This window comes from Herpailurus yagouaroundi, unplaced genomic scaffold (genome assembly GCF_014898765.1).
Source record: "Herpailurus yagouaroundi ecotype Mexico unplaced genomic scaffold, PumYag 210, whole genome shotgun sequence".
In the NCBI taxonomy this organism is placed as follows: Eukaryota; Metazoa; Chordata; class Mammalia; order Carnivora; family Felidae; genus Herpailurus; species Herpailurus yagouaroundi.
The window spans coordinates 13,766,760-13,783,498 of record NW_024412441.1 but is presented as its reverse complement, the minus strand read 5'-3'; the positions used below and the strand labels follow the sequence as shown (position 1 = coordinate 13,783,498).

Sequence of the window (16,739 nt, the reverse complement as noted above, 5' to 3'; positions counted from 1 at the left end):
GCCCGCCGCCCCCTCCCCTCGGGCGGGGGGAGCCGCTGCATGGGGCCGGGGGGGCGGCCCTGCTGCGCGGAGCGGCGGCGGAGGCGGACCCCCCAGGCGGGCTGGGGCTGAGCCCGGGGCCGGGGCGGGGGCTCCGGGGGGACCATGCCCGGAGGCCGGCCGGCCGCAGCATGGCTCACGGGCCCGGCGCGCTGATGCTCAAGTGCGTGGTGGTCGGCGACGGGGCGGTGGGCAAGACGTGCCTACTCATGAGCTATGCCAACGACGCCTTCCCGGAGGAGTACGTGCCCACCGTCTTCGACCACTACGCAGGTAAGCCTCGGAACTGCTGACTAAGGGGCCGCTCCCCGGGCCGGGAACTTTGGAGCAACTTTGGCAGAGCCCCCTCGCCGCCTCCCCCGAGCGCGCTCCCCACCCCTCCCCCGCCTTGCCCTCTATCGGGCGCCCGGCCCCACCCCCAGACCTCCCCTCCGGCGTTCCCAGTCGCCGGCTCGGTAGACCCCTCTTCTACTCCTCCCCACCCCCGGCCCAGTCCCAGCTCACCGCACTTCCCAACCCCCGGACGCCCTGGGCCGACCTCCATGACCTTCCCACAGCCTCCTCCCTACTGCCCCAAACCCCCGGGGGAAGTACTTAGGGCACCGGGCGAGACGTGGCTACGGGACTTGGGAGAAGAGAGTGGGCAGCGGGGATCACATCACACGCTGGCCTCACACCACTTAACAGGGCACAAGGGAAAAGGGGTGACATCTCCCCGAGAGCGCCGCATGCCTCCGGCTGGGTTGAGATAAAAGAGTCCAGGTGGGGTGCGAGGTTGCCCCAGACCCTAGATAATTGAACTTCTCTCCCCACCCCCATTTCTGCCCTTGCAGTCAGCGTCACCGTAGGGGGCAAGCAGTACCTCCTGGGACTCTATGACACGGCGGGACAGGTGAGTGTCTTGGCCCCTGGCCGACATCCCCTTGCCTTTCCTCAATTCAGGGCGGCTGCAAATGGCCTTTGGAAACTGAGGTGTCCAAGAGGGAGGGTGTGTCTGCGAGGGGCCCCTCTGGATCAAATCTTTATTTCTTTTTTCAAGTCAGCAAATTAGGAAAAGGAGAAACACAGGCAAGCACACACAACGCAACAACAAACCTAGCCCAGCCCACCCCATGTGAACCCCTGTGCTGTGAAAGTTTTTGCCTGTGTGTGCTTTCTGTATGGTGCCTGGTGTGTGGGTCCCAACTCCTGTTGCAAAGTGGCAGCGGCCAATCATGAAGCGCCCTTATTTTTAGTTGCAGATGACCAGGTCTCCCCCTCACAGCCTCTGTCTGGTCCCTCATTGGAGAGTGGTCTGCCTGCCCGAGGAACCTGATTGGTGCGAAATGGCATCATCTAATATGATGGGAAGGCATTTGGTCCTGGTTATGTTTATTACAACATCATTGCACTCTGGGACTCGAGTCCCTGCAAACGTAATTTGTGGTGTTACCAGAGGACCATAGGGAAAAAAAGAAAAGAAACAACAACCATTCAGCCACTCCCTGGGGTAAGGAGGAAGAGGAAGGGTTAGGAGTTCAGTATGAATCTTGGAGGAAGAGCTTTTTTTTTCTTCCTTAGGAAGGCCAGGTGACTTTGGGTTTTCTTTGGGAGAGATTATTGTGCAGAAAGAAAATGCACACTCCTCCTGGCAGCCTCTGACCATTAGCAAATCAGAGGTGGCTCCTAAAGGATTAAAGTCTCCTCCCTGTCTCTGTCCCAGCCACCCTCTTCCCAGACCCACTTTTGCTGTGGGGCTGGGATGATTGTGTGTAATGAAGTTTTGTAGAATCCAGCCCTGTGATTAGACATGAAGCCTTGGGCAGAAATTTCCACGTGTCATCCAGACTTGAGTCGTTGAGGCCATGTGAACAGCTGAGGGGCTTAGAGAGTGCTTTGGAGGATGTCTGGTAGTACAGTTTCCTTTTCTATAAAATGTTAGAAAAAATTCCTGTTCATGTAATATATGCCAGATGCTTAGCACTGAGTGTGGCACACACAGGTGCTCAATAAAGGGGAGCTATTCTTTGTAGCTTTTCTAGGTTCGGATTTCAGAATTGTGGTACCAGGTTAGAGTCTGAAAAATGTTTTATTGAGAGTGTTTTGATGTGGCTTCTGGTTTCCAAACTGTTAAGTTAGAGGAGCATCTGAGGATAGAGAAACTGTTGGCAGTGCAAGGTGCCAGAGGCTGTCCCCTTTCACCAGACCGTCCTAAGTCAGTACAACCAGTTCTTAGCTTTCCAGGGCCCCTTTTGGATGCCTGCCCTATTGTATTGTAGTTGTTACTTATTCTGTCAGAACGTATGGAGGGCAGGAGGCAGAACTCTGTCAGTTAAGTAAGACCAACTTTTGAGCAACAGAGTAGATAAATAACAGGCTGAAATTACTGGTTGAAAGGAGAGAGGTTTTTAAACATCGTCTCTAATTTTAACTTCTCTCACTAGCACCTCTTCCCTTTTCTCATTTAACTTGTCACCATGACCATTTGTTTGACCACAAGCCCTGTTCGACAGGATGTATGTATGTCAGACCTGTTCTGTGCACCTTTAGACCCAACTAATATTTACTGAGTTCCTTCAACATATCAGGCATGGGACAGCCACATGCAAATATTTTTTTTATTTTCTCCACAAAACAAACCCATGAGATAAGTGATATTTTATCTTTGCAGATGAGGAAACTGGGATTCCAAGAAGCTAGGTAGCTGACTTAAGGTTGCACAGCTACTGACGGGCATTGCTGGGATTAGGGCACGGGTCTGAATTTGCCCCAGTTTGAAGTGGTTATACACACAGAGAGCAACAGGAGAGGCTGAGATGCTACCTGGGTTGATTGGATTCCTTGTGTGTCTATAGACACACCTGGAATCTTGATGGCCATTCTCTGAGTGGGGATCGTATGCAACCGCTGCAGAGGAGAGAACCCAGATCCAAAGAATCACCTGAAGTTGGACCCACTCACAAAACCAGGGCTTCCCATAAGTCATCGTGATTGCTGTTTCCTATGGAGATTGTAAGATACAATACCAAGTGGGACCAAACTATTAGTAAGGTTCAGATGTTACTGTTTTTACCCAGCGGTCGGACACCTACTCTATCGGCCAAGATGCGTTTTAGGCCCCCTTGGTGTTTTTGCCAGTGTCTGGAACTTTTCCTTTTAGATCAATGTTAGTGATAATTCATCTTTCAGCATTTAAGGGTTTATTACTAATAAGCAATCTTAGCAATGTAATTATCAATGAGATTAAGTGAGGAGTGCCCATTGTCTACCTTAGCACTGTGCTAAGCACCTGGGGACTACAAAAGAATAAGTTTAAGATAGGGCTCTGCCATGGCTGATGATAGGATAAGTAGAAGTGTCTGAACCAGATACCTGTTCATGTGTGTTACATAGGAGATTCCTGTGTTGTCATTAAGATGTGATGCCTCTATGAAGCCATGTTTACAATAAGTAAACACATAGACATGCATACACACGTATACATCTGCATTTAAGCCTTACGGACAGCAGAGGAAAGCCCACGGGCTTTCGAACCAAAGAGACCTGGGCTCACATCTCCATCTTACTGTACTAGTCGTGCAGTTCTAGCTGTATTTAACCTTTGTGATGTAGTAAAATATGTGGACAATTAGAATCTATGCTGCAGTGCTGTAAACTGGCTTAAACTGTTCAATGTATGTGAAAACAGCTGACACTGTTCTTCCCTCATAGTAGATGAGTATAAATATTACAAGAAATTATTGTACTGCACCCTGGTCAGTTTTGTTGGGGCAAGGGGGGTCACAGGTGGAAGAGGATAGTGTATTGTGTTTGGAGTTGATGATAGAAATTCCACTAGATTCCAGATCCTAGAATCTTTTCACTGGAGGTGTGGAGCCAGCTTTGTACTTCCTGATTCCCACAGTCCCCATCACTGGACCCATGGACGCAGTCCAGTGTTCCCTGCTCTAAATGCCTTGTTGTATCAGATGGTTTCCTTTCTTTCTCAGAGCCTGTATCCCCAGTAATGTAAGAGAAACTTAGAAAAACTAAAAGTTCAGTGCACACTTCGAGAGACAAGTGGGGTATGTAGGTTTCAGTTGATTCTACTTTGGGAGGTAAGAAGCGTTGAGGAGGAAGTGCACGGGACTGGAAAGCGTCGCTTTCTCTCCAAAATGCTCTCCCAGAATGTTCACTCGCTGTATTTGAATAACAGCAATAAGAGCCTCCCTTAGGTTGGAACTTAAAGTTTATGTGCTTATTCTTGGTCTCCTCTTTGACCCCAGTCAAGTTCAAAGCCATAGGTAACATTCACCCAGTTTACATACTAGGGAACAGAAGAGATGACCATGGTAGATGACCTTTTGCCTTCTGGAGGAGTCTGCTTCCCCCTTGCCCTCTACCACTATTGGTCCAGAGTGGAGGTGGGGAGGGGGGGTTGGGGGGGTGGAGCGTAGGTTGGGGGAGAGAATGAATGAGTAGGAATGTGAGTGTTTTGGGCAGCTTTAGTCCCTATCATGGGCTGTGCCTGGGCACATCCCTCAATGTCCCCCACACCAGAGGGGAAGCCCCCTCTCTTGGCCAAGCCCCCGGGTGGCCCAGGAGCATCCCTGACGCTTTGACTGCCCAGCATTTTGGAGTGGAAGTTGAGGGCAGTGGTGCCTTCCTCCTCGCTGGGGCCTTGTAGAGGGGTCTGGCTTCCGGCCTGGGAGTCTCTGCAGCTTCTCCTTTCTTGCCCAGCTTTCAGGACTTCAGGGTAGGCTCTGCAGCAGCCCTCTTGTCCACTCAGGGTGGGACTGGAGAGGCAGTATTTTCCCTCCTGCTCCCGTACTGTTTGGAGCACAGGGGAGGTGGCAAGAGCTCTCACTCTCTGTGCAGATGAGCTGGTGGGGAGCTGCCTGGCAAGCTGCTCTTGAGCTGTGGGCTCCTGGCTGATCTCTTAATCCTTGGCAGGAAGGCAGAACTTGATACCCTAAAGAGGGAAGGACTGGCGCCCAGTTTATCCCAGGTCTTGGAATACCCACACTCAGGAGGGTGTGTGTTGGGGGTGCTTTTGGGTTCCCTAAAGTTCCAGATTTAGCCACTGCCTCAGTATGTGGAAGTTCATATGCATGCTTTTGGGTGTGCTGTTGCTATGTCTGTTCACTGAAACACACACAGGTTCAAGGATGCATACACGAGAGCCATAAATACCCTTAACTTAGGTGTCCCTGGGGTTGGCTTTTCAGTGACAAGTGAGATCTGTTTCTTACTTGACGTAGCCCAGCAGCTGTGGCTGACCTCCAAGCCCTCTGGGTAACCAGGGAAGTACTTTCCCTCCAGAAGGGAATCTCCAGGGGAGGCAGCCTTGGAATGCCCTGACTTCTGTGTGTTTCATGGGGCAGCACCTAAGGGTCTAATATAATGGGAAGGGGCCACGGGGCAGGGTTGGGGGGGGGTGTTGCCACCTCAGGCTCCTCCTAGCTTCAGGCAGGCATCCTCACAGTACCTGCGGAGGTACACTTTTGCCAGATGAGGACATTGAGAGTGAGTAGGCGAATGGAAACTGGACAGAGATGTAATTAGGAGAAAGGTTTTCCTTACTTTGGAGGGGGCCTGCGGGGAGCATCAGGAGGGCTCGGGAAACACCCGCCTGCATTCCGCAGGCTCCGGGTGTCAGCAGCCCCTCCCCGTGTCCCTGAAGGGCCTGGGGAGCAGAGTCTGGGAGAAGCCACGGAGTTCCTCCCCAGCCCAGCTTCAACAGGTGAGCTGCTGGCACTAAACATCCCGATTTCCCTTAGTAACCTACTGTAGATTTGTCGTCTGTGCGTTTTTCCTAACCTTTTTTAGAAGCTATTTATATCTGCAGCCTGCACCACATTACACTGAATGCTGGTTTCCTCCTCTGCATTGGGAAGGTGGATGGCCTCTCTTGGCTCCAAAGCCTCTGCAGTGACTGAATGTCCTGTGCTCCCTTTCTTCTCACTGTGATGTGGGTTTGGGATATGTTAGCTCGGACCGTGGTCCCGCAAGCAGGAGCCTCAGGGCGGGGGCAGTCTGCATCAGTTCTGAATGGTTTGTCTGTGTGCTGGTGGGTCCTGTCCCCTTCCTGGCCATCTGATCTGGCTGGCTCCTCCACTTCTCTCATGGTTTTCTTGAGGTTTACTGCCATTTACGCTCTGGGAACCAAAGCTTCCCAGCAGGTGTAGCAGAAGTGGGTGTCATAGGTGTGTTAAGATCCCATCTTCGCGGTTCCTTGTGCAGCCTCAAGGGGCCTGAGCATATGTTGTCATTTCTGTGCGTGCCAGGATACGAAAAAGGTAGGAAGCATTGTTTTACAGCTCATGGGTCAGGGGCCTTAGGGCAAACTGGGTGTTTGCGGTTTTGTTGTGGAATTCGGGGTTTCAGGAGAGGAGACCTAACGGCATTAAAATAGGACAAAACAAAGCAGCTTTCCACGGGGGTATCAGTTTCTAGCAGTGACACATATGTTGGCAGCCGCGGGCACTACTACCAAGAGGTCTCAGATACAGAATAGCAAACTGCAAGTTGGAGGGAAGGGAAGCAGTTACAAAGAAAGAAAACCGAGGACCACACAGGTCTTTAAAAGCTAAAGTTCTTGAGTCTCAGCTGGATTTCCTTTCCCTCGGAGGGGCTTGGTTTTGCCCTAATTTGGCAAGCCACGATCCAGGAGCCTCTTTTCTTGCCCTCAGCAGTTTGCTGTTCCTCTTTTACTTTCTGGCAGGCAGCTGCTTCGTACAAGGAAGCAAGGAAACGTGGGAGCGAGTGGGGGAGGCCCTCCGAGGAGGTTAGGTAGCTGTGGACGGTTCATGGGAGCTCTCCCGGGTTCCCTGAGTAGATCCCCTCTGGGGCCGGTTCCTGCTTTCTCTGAGCTCCCTGAGGACCTAGAGCCTTGTCCTTCTTTTTCTCCAACACGTTTCCAGCACTTAGTCTGGTGCCTGGGGCATGGAAGGGGTACAACAAATACTTCTCAGGTTGAGTCGATCCTTAATTTGGCTTCAACTCCTTTCTGCTAAAAGGTTAACCAAAGACTAAGGCGATAGCCCTTAGATGATAGCTTCAGGCACAACTGGTTTCTTGGAGAAAAGTTTTATTTAATACAGAAGTCTCCAAAGTTCAAAGGAGGTATAGCATGGAGGTATGCAGCAGGCATCAGTTATACCCCCACCTAGAGCCCGGGGGCTTTGTGGTCACCGGCGGGCCTGTCTCCCAATACTGTCTCTCAGTCTCAGGCCTTTGCAACTTCCCTGAGGCCTTTCACATCTAGAGCTTCTGAGGAGAAGGCAGCTTGGCTGTGAAAGGGTGGGTTTTGGATTCTCCAGACCAAATCTGAATCCCAGCTCCTCTTCTCTGGTCCGCTGGCTCTTCCCTCCCTGCCCACTGGGGAGATAATGTCTGCTTCACAGGGTTGCCGTAAGGATTAGAGATGGTGTATAGGATCACCCTGGTCACTCTCAGCCACCATGGACTGAGTACCAGACCCCTGCTGGGAGTGACGGTCTAGACCAGCTTTGGGGGCTCCACACCGGTTCGGTTCAGTGGAGTTGGTGCAGTGCCTGCTCTGTGTTCTGCTCTTCTGTGGGGGAAGAAAGGAGGGGTCAGATCTCTGAAAGGTCTGCCTATGCAGCTGGGAAAAGTCATCCTGTGAAAGTGTTGCACGGTCCCAGCTGAGAAGAGGTGATGGGGATAAGCTCTGTGGAAGATGTAGGCTTGCAGGAGGAAGTGAGAGAGAGTAGAGTATTCTACTGGTGACTTCTGTGGGCCCCCATGTTACTCTGCTAGGGCCCCTTCCAAGCAAGGGTCTTGACCTGTCGGAACCTCAGTTTTCCTCATCTGTAAAATGGGGACTATAGTTGTATCTCCTTGTGGAGTCATTGGATCAAATCTGAGCTTCCCCGCTCCTAGGCTCAAGGCGTTGGGGTAAGGCCAACAGGCAGCCCTGGGCTTGGGCTGTTCAACCTCAGTCACTTCACTCAAGGCCCTTCCACCCCACCGTGTGCAGAACACATAATCTCTTCTCTGTCCCATGAATGAAAGCTTGGGGAGCCTTGGATTAAATGAGGTCATGCAGGCAGAGGGTCATGGGGAGCTCATATTCTGAGTGAGGAGGAAGAGCATGGGGAGCACAGGCGTGGGGGGATGTCCCAAATGTGTCTCTGTGGACCCCAGATCCCTGGTATCATTGTCAACTTGTAGAGCAGGGCTGATAACTAAATTATGGAGTTTTTCACTGGGTAACTGACAACTCAGTAATTAGAGAGATAATTAATCTGGTGCTGTGTTGCTTGTTGATTTTAATAGAAAGAACACCAGAGTAGGGGGAAGGGACTTTATTGTTGTCACGGTTTCTTTTCAAGTGACTGGTGGGAGTAGGGAACCAGCCGCCTCTCTCCCAATCAGCAGACTTGCCAGCCCCGCCCAGACTCAGGATAGAATTTGGGGTTTAATAACGACACACTCTTCACTGAGTGACATTTTTACAGAGCACAAGGCATGTTGCATTTGGTACCTCCCAGAGGCCTCTCACCTGCTCTGTGAATTAAGGAAGTAAGCGGCGTGGGCCTCATTTTGCGGGTTCAGAGAGATGATGGCTTGTTCCAGGCCACAAAGCTGGTGACAGGCAACAGCAAGATTCCAGGGCAAGCTGTCCCACTCCAAGCCTTGGGTTCTTTACATTAAATTACCCATGCTAAGCAGCATGATGCTGTGAAATGTCTCTTTTACATTGCATATATTCTGTTGTTGAATGTTTCACGTGAAAAGTACATTCTGCGTGCAGTCGCTTTTCTATTTTTTCCAAAGTTTGTTTATTAATTTTGAGAGAGTGCGCACCTGTGCTTCTGCACGTGGGAGGGGCAGAGAGTGGGAGAGGGAGAGGGAGAATCCCAAGCAGGCTCCGCACAGTCAGCAAGGAGCTGGACGTAGGGCTTGAACTCATGAGCTGTGGGATCCTGACCTGAAGTCAGATGCTTGACCCACTGAGCCACCCAGGTGCCCCTGGGGTGTGTTGCTTTTCTAGCTAGAAGAGCTGGTAAAATGTGTGGCTATAAGTGGAAGAGGAGGGTTGCCACTAAAATGGCTCTTGTAAATACTGCCCCCTAGAAGGTTAGGGTGTTTTGTTAATTTGTTCATTTACCTACACTCTAGCTTAAAAAGAGCCCCCCCATCCCTCGGGGTGCCTGGGTGGCTCTGCCGGTTTAGCGTCCAGCCTCTGCTCAGGTCATGATATCACATTTCGGGAGTTCCAGTCCCGCATTGGGCTCTGTGCTGACAGCTCAGAGCCTGGAGCCTGCTTCGAATTCCGTGTCTCCCTGTCTCTCTCTCTCTCTCTGCCCTTCCCTCGCTCATGCTCTGTCTCTCCTTCAAAAATAAATAAAAACATTAAAAAATTTTTATTTTTATTTATTTTTTTTAATTTTTTTTTTTAACGTTTATTTTATTTTTGGGACAGAGACAGACAGACCATGAACGGGGGAGGGGCAGAGAGAGAGGGAGACACAGAATCGGAAACAGGCTCCAGGCTCTGAGCCATCAGCGCAGAGCCTGACGCGGGGCTCGAACTCACGGACCGTGAGATCGTGACCTGGCTGAAGTCGGACGCTTAACCGACTGCGCCACCCAGGCGCCCCCAAAATTTTTATTTTTTAAAAAAGAGCCTCCTCCTAGGTGGTACAGGTGAGGGTGTGAAAGGACCTTGGTGCTATTTGCATATGGGTGTAGCCTCTGCCCCGGAAGTGGGGCTGGGAAAGTTCTCTGCTGACTTAAGTTGACTCTCCTCCGGGAGGACTCAGGACCCACCCCCCCCACCTCCTCGTGTCCTGTTCTGCCTGCTAGCCTTGACTTGGCAGGAACTTGGTGTTTGTGGGCTGGACTGCTGGGCAGGGCAACTGTGACCTGCAAAGGTGCTTTTTCTGTCCCATAGGGGCTGCCCTAGGCCTTTCTTTTCTCCCTGTAGGTGGAAACTCTCCAACTGAAACAGTTTCAAATCTGTGTGTCCCATTTACAACTGAATATTCCCTGTTTACAACCTAAGACTGCCTCTCCCACCTGCTGCTCATTTTGCTCACCTTCCTGAGCTGTCCCCATTGACAGCACATCTGCCCGGACCCCCGGATCCTCCAGCCAGTGCTGCAGCCGCTGTGGCTGTCAGGATGCAATGACAACATTCATGCAGTCAGTCAGCAAACTTTCCCCGAGTATCACATCTGGGCAGGGTCCTGTGGTAAGGGCAGGCCTTACCGGAGAGGCCGAGCAGTTCAGCCAAGGGGTAGGGCCAACACTGCATGATGGGAGGGGAACCGGTGCCCGTTCATTGGGGGCCAGAGGGGGCCAGGTTCTGTCCATAGGAGATGAACTGCTCCTAAGAGCTAAGCTCAGTAGGGGTTCTCCAGGTCAAATTATAGGTGGAGAAGTGCTCAGATTGGATTCTTACGTGTACTAGATGCTCAGCAAAAGTTTGAATTACCGCACTGGTTCTCAAATGTGCTCCTCGAACCAAAAGACGTCTCCTAGGAACGTGTTAGAAATCCAGGTTGTTGGGCTCCAACCCAGACCTTCCGAATCAGAAATTCAGGGACATCTCTGTTAAAATAGACCCTCCAGGTGATTCTGACATGGGCTGAAAAGTCAGAACCACTGAGTTAATGAGTATTTGTGTACTATCTCCTCATACCAAGTCACTCCCCTCCACCCTCCCCTTCCCTCCATCCTCCCACACACTCCCCCTCACTCTGCTGCCCCCCACACTCCCCCTCACACTACATATATACCACACACATATGCACACCACACACACACCAGACACATGCACACACCCCCCACGTATGTACACACATACTATACGCATACACACTGCACACACACAACAGGTGCACACAGATACCACACACATGCACCTCTACCTTATACCTTATACACTGTCCCTGGAGTGCAGGGAACATAATTTATTCACTTTTTAACCCCCCCCCCCCCCCCACGCCAGCAAACCCACCTCCATACACCCTGTTTCTAGCTCTTTACACATGGTTGGGACTCTCCATATTTGGAAGCTCCCTACTTAGCTCATCTGGTGGAGGTGGGGCCAAGGGCACTATCAGGAGAAAATTGAAGCAGAACTTCCTAAGCTGCCCTTGGCTGCATTGATGTGCTTTCTGGCCCAGGGCTGTGCACATAGTAGACTCCATTGGTATTCTTTGATGAGGTCTAAGTGCCAAGGCATTCTTTTCTCCTCTATTTTAAGCAGCTAGACAGATTGGGGCCTGAGCCTTGCTCTGTTCACTGTGGCTGAGGTTAGCAGTCTGGGTGGTGACAGACCTGCCCCTGAGGACCATGCCAGTTTGGTTTGTGCTAAATTAGTTCCAGAGCAACAGATGAGCTATGACGTCCTTTTGTATCAAAACTCCCCAGGCAGGTCACCAGGAGCGGTTGGAGGAAGGGCTGTTACTCAGACATGCATGTCGCCAGTAATTACTCTGGCTGACCAAAGCTTTCTGTGCTAGTGTCCTCTTCCATTCTCCTGGCCGGCCCTTCCCCCTTCCTTCCTTCCTTCCTTCCTTCCTTCCTTCCTTCCTTCCTTCCTTCCTTCCCTCCTTCCCCTCTCCCTCCCTCCCTCCCTCCCTCTCTTTTTTTCCAAACTTGTTCCAATATAGAAAAAACATCCTCTGTCAAGTGGCATAATGATTGGGATTATAAATGTGTTGGCTCAAAGCATGCCCCCTCTAAGAGCTGCCAGTGAGAGAGAACATTTACTCCTGATTGTCTGGTTCAATTAAAATTCCATTTATCCCAGCTTACTTTTCAAAGGGCTGTCCTCCCCAGTGAGCTGGTTCGGGGCTCGCATTTATTACCTTAAGGTGTCTTTAGCAGGCTCTGGCTCTGGAGGGATGGAGAAGGGGCTGATGTGAGGGGGAACAGAGGAGAGAGGTGGCAGGATCCCTTCTTCCTTCAGAGTGGGGCGGGGGGGGGGCTTCAGGTCTTTGTCAAGCCTGCAGAAAGTGAGAGCGTCCTTCTGAGACTGAGGCATCCTGTGACCTCTTCCTCTGTGACTCCAGCCATCTTGCAGTTGAACCTCTTCTTTGAATTTCAACTGAGAAATTGTGTATTGGCCACAGTCTAGCGTTTGGTCTTACTCATGAATAAATCTTCACTCAGCACCCAGATTGTAAGCCCCCAGAAGGGGACTGCATGTGGTGCCTAGCATTTAGCACAAGGTTGGGGGATCCCATAGGAGCCAGGTGAGTGTGGGATTTAGGGGAATCTGTCGGAAAGATTATTGTGGAAAGAACCTTTCTGATGAGTTGACGTCCCCTTCACGTGAGCTTTCTTATCAGCTTGTTTTAAAGGGGATTCTGATCTGTCTGGACATCATTGAAGGTCTTTAAAATCAGATTATAGGTGGTCATTTTAAAGCATCGCCCATTTAAGCATAATAGAACTCATTTCGTAACTCATAGTGTCCATTAGCAGAAAAGCTGCTGGGTCTATTTGGTTAAGATATTGACCAGGATGTGAACGGGTACTCTGGCAAGTGTGGATCTATAGGAGTCCTCGAGTGTGTTTTATGTCAGGCGTCCCTCCAGAGTGTTCTGTGGCACTCTGTTAAAGGTAGGGGAGGGGGAGAGCGAGTGGACTGACTTGTTCAGCTCAGCCTCACTAGGAAAGGAGACACCAATGCTGCCTGCTCCCCTGTGGGGAGCTGTGACATCTTGCTGCCCCCACCTAACAGGGCAGTGTGGAAGCATCACAGTCTGGGCAAGCTGGTGTTGGGAAGAAAGTGATTCTTTAGAAATTCCTGGTGGACCAGACTGTTCAGTGTATGCATTTACTTCTCCTTCCTTTTTAAAAATCGGGATTCAGTTCACATTGAGGGTTTTATATATTTGCAGAGTCGTGCAATCATCACCACTATTTAATTCCAGAACATTCTCAGCATCCCCTGAAGAAACCCTATACGCATTAGCAGATACTATCCGTTCTCCTCTCCCCTCAGCCCCTGGCAACCACTAATCTACTTTCTGTCTCTATGGATTTGCCTGTTGGAGACATTTCCTATAAATGGAATCCTACAATATTCGGCCTTTTGTGTCAGGCTTCTTTCACTCGATGTAATGTTTTCAAAGGTCATCCATGTTATAGAATGGATCAGTAGTTCATTCCTTTTTATGGCTGAATAATCTTTGTCTTTCTTTCCTTTCTATTCCTTTTTGTCAGTCTTTATTACATGGACACTGTCCAAGGCTCTGGGAACCAGCTTTTGGGTTCTGAGGCAGAAAGTAAAGGTCTACCGCCTGTGTGCTCCTGGTACTGTTTTCACCCCTGCCTCATGGAGTGGTGGGGCTGGTCTCCCCTCTCCCCTTCCAGTGTTCTGGTTCTGTCAGTACTTCTGATCATTGTCTCCTGCCCACTCCCCACCTTTATGTCTTTACTCACCAGATATCAGAGTACCTGTTAAATACAGGTGAGGTGCAGAATAAAGACCCATTAGATAGGAATTTAGAGTCAAGTGGGAAGAGAAGATGTATACAGATGACCAAAATGCGAGTAGAAATGGGATGTGCCATGAGAAGGTGGAAATGGCAAAGCATGAGGGCTGACATCAATTGTCTTTTTGGTTGGCCACTTGCCCAGAGCCTCACAGATAAGCGGGGCCGTTGAGATTCAGAAACACGATCCAGGTACTCACGGATCATTGGGTCCATGGGTCCAATTTGTGTTAACTCATAAGAGATCCAGATATAAATGAGGTTGCCAAAGGATTAATTTACCATGTGGTCTCGGTGGTAACATAGACATAAGACATAAACCAGAAGCTCACATAAAGAAGAAAAGCATACCGAAGTCCCCCCCCCCCCCCATCCGTGGTTTTGCCTTCCACAGCTTTGGTTACCCGTGGTCTGGAAACTGTGGTCTGGAAACATCCTCCTTCTGACATATCGTCAGAAGGTCAGTTGTGGCCTCACAATGCCTACGTCTTTCACCTAACTCTGTCTCGTCGGGTAGGCATTTTATCATCTCATATCATCACAAGAAGGGGAAGGATAGTACGGTAAGATATTCTGAGGGAGGGAGAGACCACTTCACATAAATATCATTATAGTATATCGTTTTATTTTATTTCGCCGTGAATCTCTCACTGTACCTTATTTATGACTTAAACTGTATCATACGTATGTGTGTACAGGTCTAGTACTGGGTTCAGTACTCTCTGCAGTTTCAGGCATCCCCTGGGAGTCTTGGGATGTATCCCCATGGATAAATGGGGACTGCTATAGCCAGTGAACATCCGATATGCAGAGATATGCGAATGAAAACTAGTAAGCAAAGATATGCAAATACAGACTTTTGATTTTACCTATCAAATTGGACAAGTTGGAAACTTCGATACCCAGGAGTCAGAGAAGCTGATGCTCTGCGCACCGTTGTTGAGAGTAAAACTGGACCCAAATTGTTTGGGGATTAATTTGGCAAAGACCGTTTCAGTGACCCATTCCTATGAATTTACGCCAAGGAAGCATTCAGAGTACACAGAGATTTACATGAAACTATATATTTCACAGCGATTTTTATAATAGTGATAAATTATAAATGCATCAATGCGGAGTAAAAAGGGATTTGTTAAATGACAGCATGATGTGTATTAGAATAATCACAGCCATTAAAGACGGCTTTCAACAAATATTTAAAGATATGTGAAAAGGCTAATGGTGTGTTAAGTGTGAAAAGCAGGAATCAAAATTATATATGGCATGATTACAACTTTGAAAAATATGCATATATGTAATATGTGAAGAAAAAATTGGAACAAAATTGTCAAAATGTTAGTGTTTGGCTCTACATGGTGATATTGAATATTTTTAGAAATTTACTTCTTTGTACTGTATGCTAGTTTTCTCCAGTTTTTTAAAAAGTCATTTCATTTTTATTAAGATTGTATAAGCACACAGTTTAAAGACCCAACTATTCTGTGAGATCTTATTATGGAGAAACAAAAGATCCCTCTCCACTTCCCTTACAGAAAAGCCATTTCTTACTCCAATTTAACTCTTAGCTGTTGGGGTGCTTGGGTGGCTCAGTTAGTTAAGCGTCCAACTTCAGCTCAGGTCATGATCTCGCAGTTTGTGAGTTCAAGCCCCGCGTTGGGCTCTGTGCTGACAGCTAAGAACCTGGAGCCTGCTTCGGATCCTGTGTCTTCTTCTCTCTCTGCCCCTCTCCTGCTCGCTCTCTCTCTCTCTCTCTCTCTCAAAAATAAACAAACATTAACTCTTGGCTGTTTATTTTGGTAAAAAAAAATACCCTCTTTTGACTTCACAACATGAATGATGAGGCTTTAGCTCTTTCACACATGCCTTCCACCTGCCATCCACCCTTTCACAGTAGCTAGAGTGTAATTTGTGTTTGATCACTAATCAGTATTTGTATTTTTATCACTGTGTTGTCTTAGCTGAGCCATGTAGTGTACTATAATTATTCTTCCCTTCTGTACCACTTTTTGTTCCCTGGAATTAATAATTGTCTTGCTTCTTCCCTTGCTTTTTTCACTGCATGTTTCCCTGCTTCACTCCAAACTTGCCTTTCCATGCAATCAAACATATCATATATTCTATCAGTTTCTTCTTGGAGACATCCTTTGTGAGACTTCTGATGTGCTCCAATCTGGGCTGGTTACCTCTAGCCTGCTGCACAGCTTGGGATTTCCCTTCATTATTAGTGGGATTCTTTTGGGATCTATGTCTTGGATTGGATCTCTTTTTTTCTTTTTCTTTTGTTTCTTTTTTTAAAGTTTATTTATTTTGAGAACGAGAGAGAAAGATTTGGAGGAGGAGAGAGAGGGGAGAGAGAGAATCCCAAGCAGGCCCTGTACCGTCAGTGCAGAGCCTGATGCAAGGGTCAAACCCACAAATCGTGTGATCATGACCTGAGCTGAAACCAAGAGTCGGATGCTTAATTGACTGAGCCACCCAGGTGCCCCTCTTTTTGTAGTTTTCATGTCCTCTTGGTTTATTCCCTCATTCTGCTGGAGTATATCTTTTATTAATTTTCTGAGAAAAGGTGCACTGTAGGCAAAACTTTTAACACCTGGTATTTTTCAAAATGTTTTTTATTTCCTTTATACCTGACTGACAGTTTGAAAATAGATTGGAAATCTTTTTTTTTTTTTTTTTTTTTTTTTTCCTTTCTGAGTCTTGAAGGCATTGCTCCATTGTCTTCTAGCTTCAATGTATGCTATTGAAAGGTCTGATGCCAGTCTGATAGTTGATTTGTTGTCCAGAACCTGGTTTTCCTCTCTGGAAACTTTTAGGATCTGCCATTTTGCCCTCCTGAAATTTCATAAACATGGGCTTTGGGGTAGGATCCAGCTGGCTTTCATGGACCCTTTCAATCTGGAAACTCATGTCCTTCAGTTCTGAGAAACTTTCTTGGTTTATTTCTTTGATCTCTTCATTTCCAGTTAATCTTTTCTGTTATACTAGAACTCCTAGTATTTAGATGTTGGAGTTCTTGGGCTGGTCCTCTATTTTTTTTTATTTGCTCCCTCTGTGTCTTTTTATTCTATTTTGGGGAGAGTTCCTCAATTTTATCATCCACCCCTTCAGTTGTTTCTTTAAATGTGATTCTATTTTTAATTTTTAAGAGCCTTTTCCTGTTCTTTAGATGTTCCTTCCCACCCACCCCCCCCTTTGGCATCTTCTAAGTCTGGTTTGTCTTACTTTTTTGATTGAGCATCTTCTTTGATTTTTCTGAAG

General features: G+C 48.5%; 1 protein-coding gene across 3 annotated transcripts in view; it reads left to right on the top strand.

Moving 5' to 3' along the window:
* The first annotated feature begins 101 nt into the window (after nt 1-101).
* The window catches only part of RHOQ (ras homolog family member Q), a 38,095-nt gene continuing 21,457 nt past the window's right edge, over nt 102-16,739 (top strand). Inside the window, exons 1-2 of one of the 3 annotated variants that reach the window (XM_040453837.1) lie at nt 102-312; nt 873-931. In XM_040453837.1, coding sequence (XP_040309771.1) covers nt 171-312; nt 873-931 — 201 coding nt within the window. In that variant the 5' untranslated portion in view covers nt 102-170. The remainder of the gene's footprint in view (nt 313-872; nt 932-16,739) is intronic. The other 2 variants (XM_040453838.1, XM_040453836.1) reach the window with 2 other exon arrangements.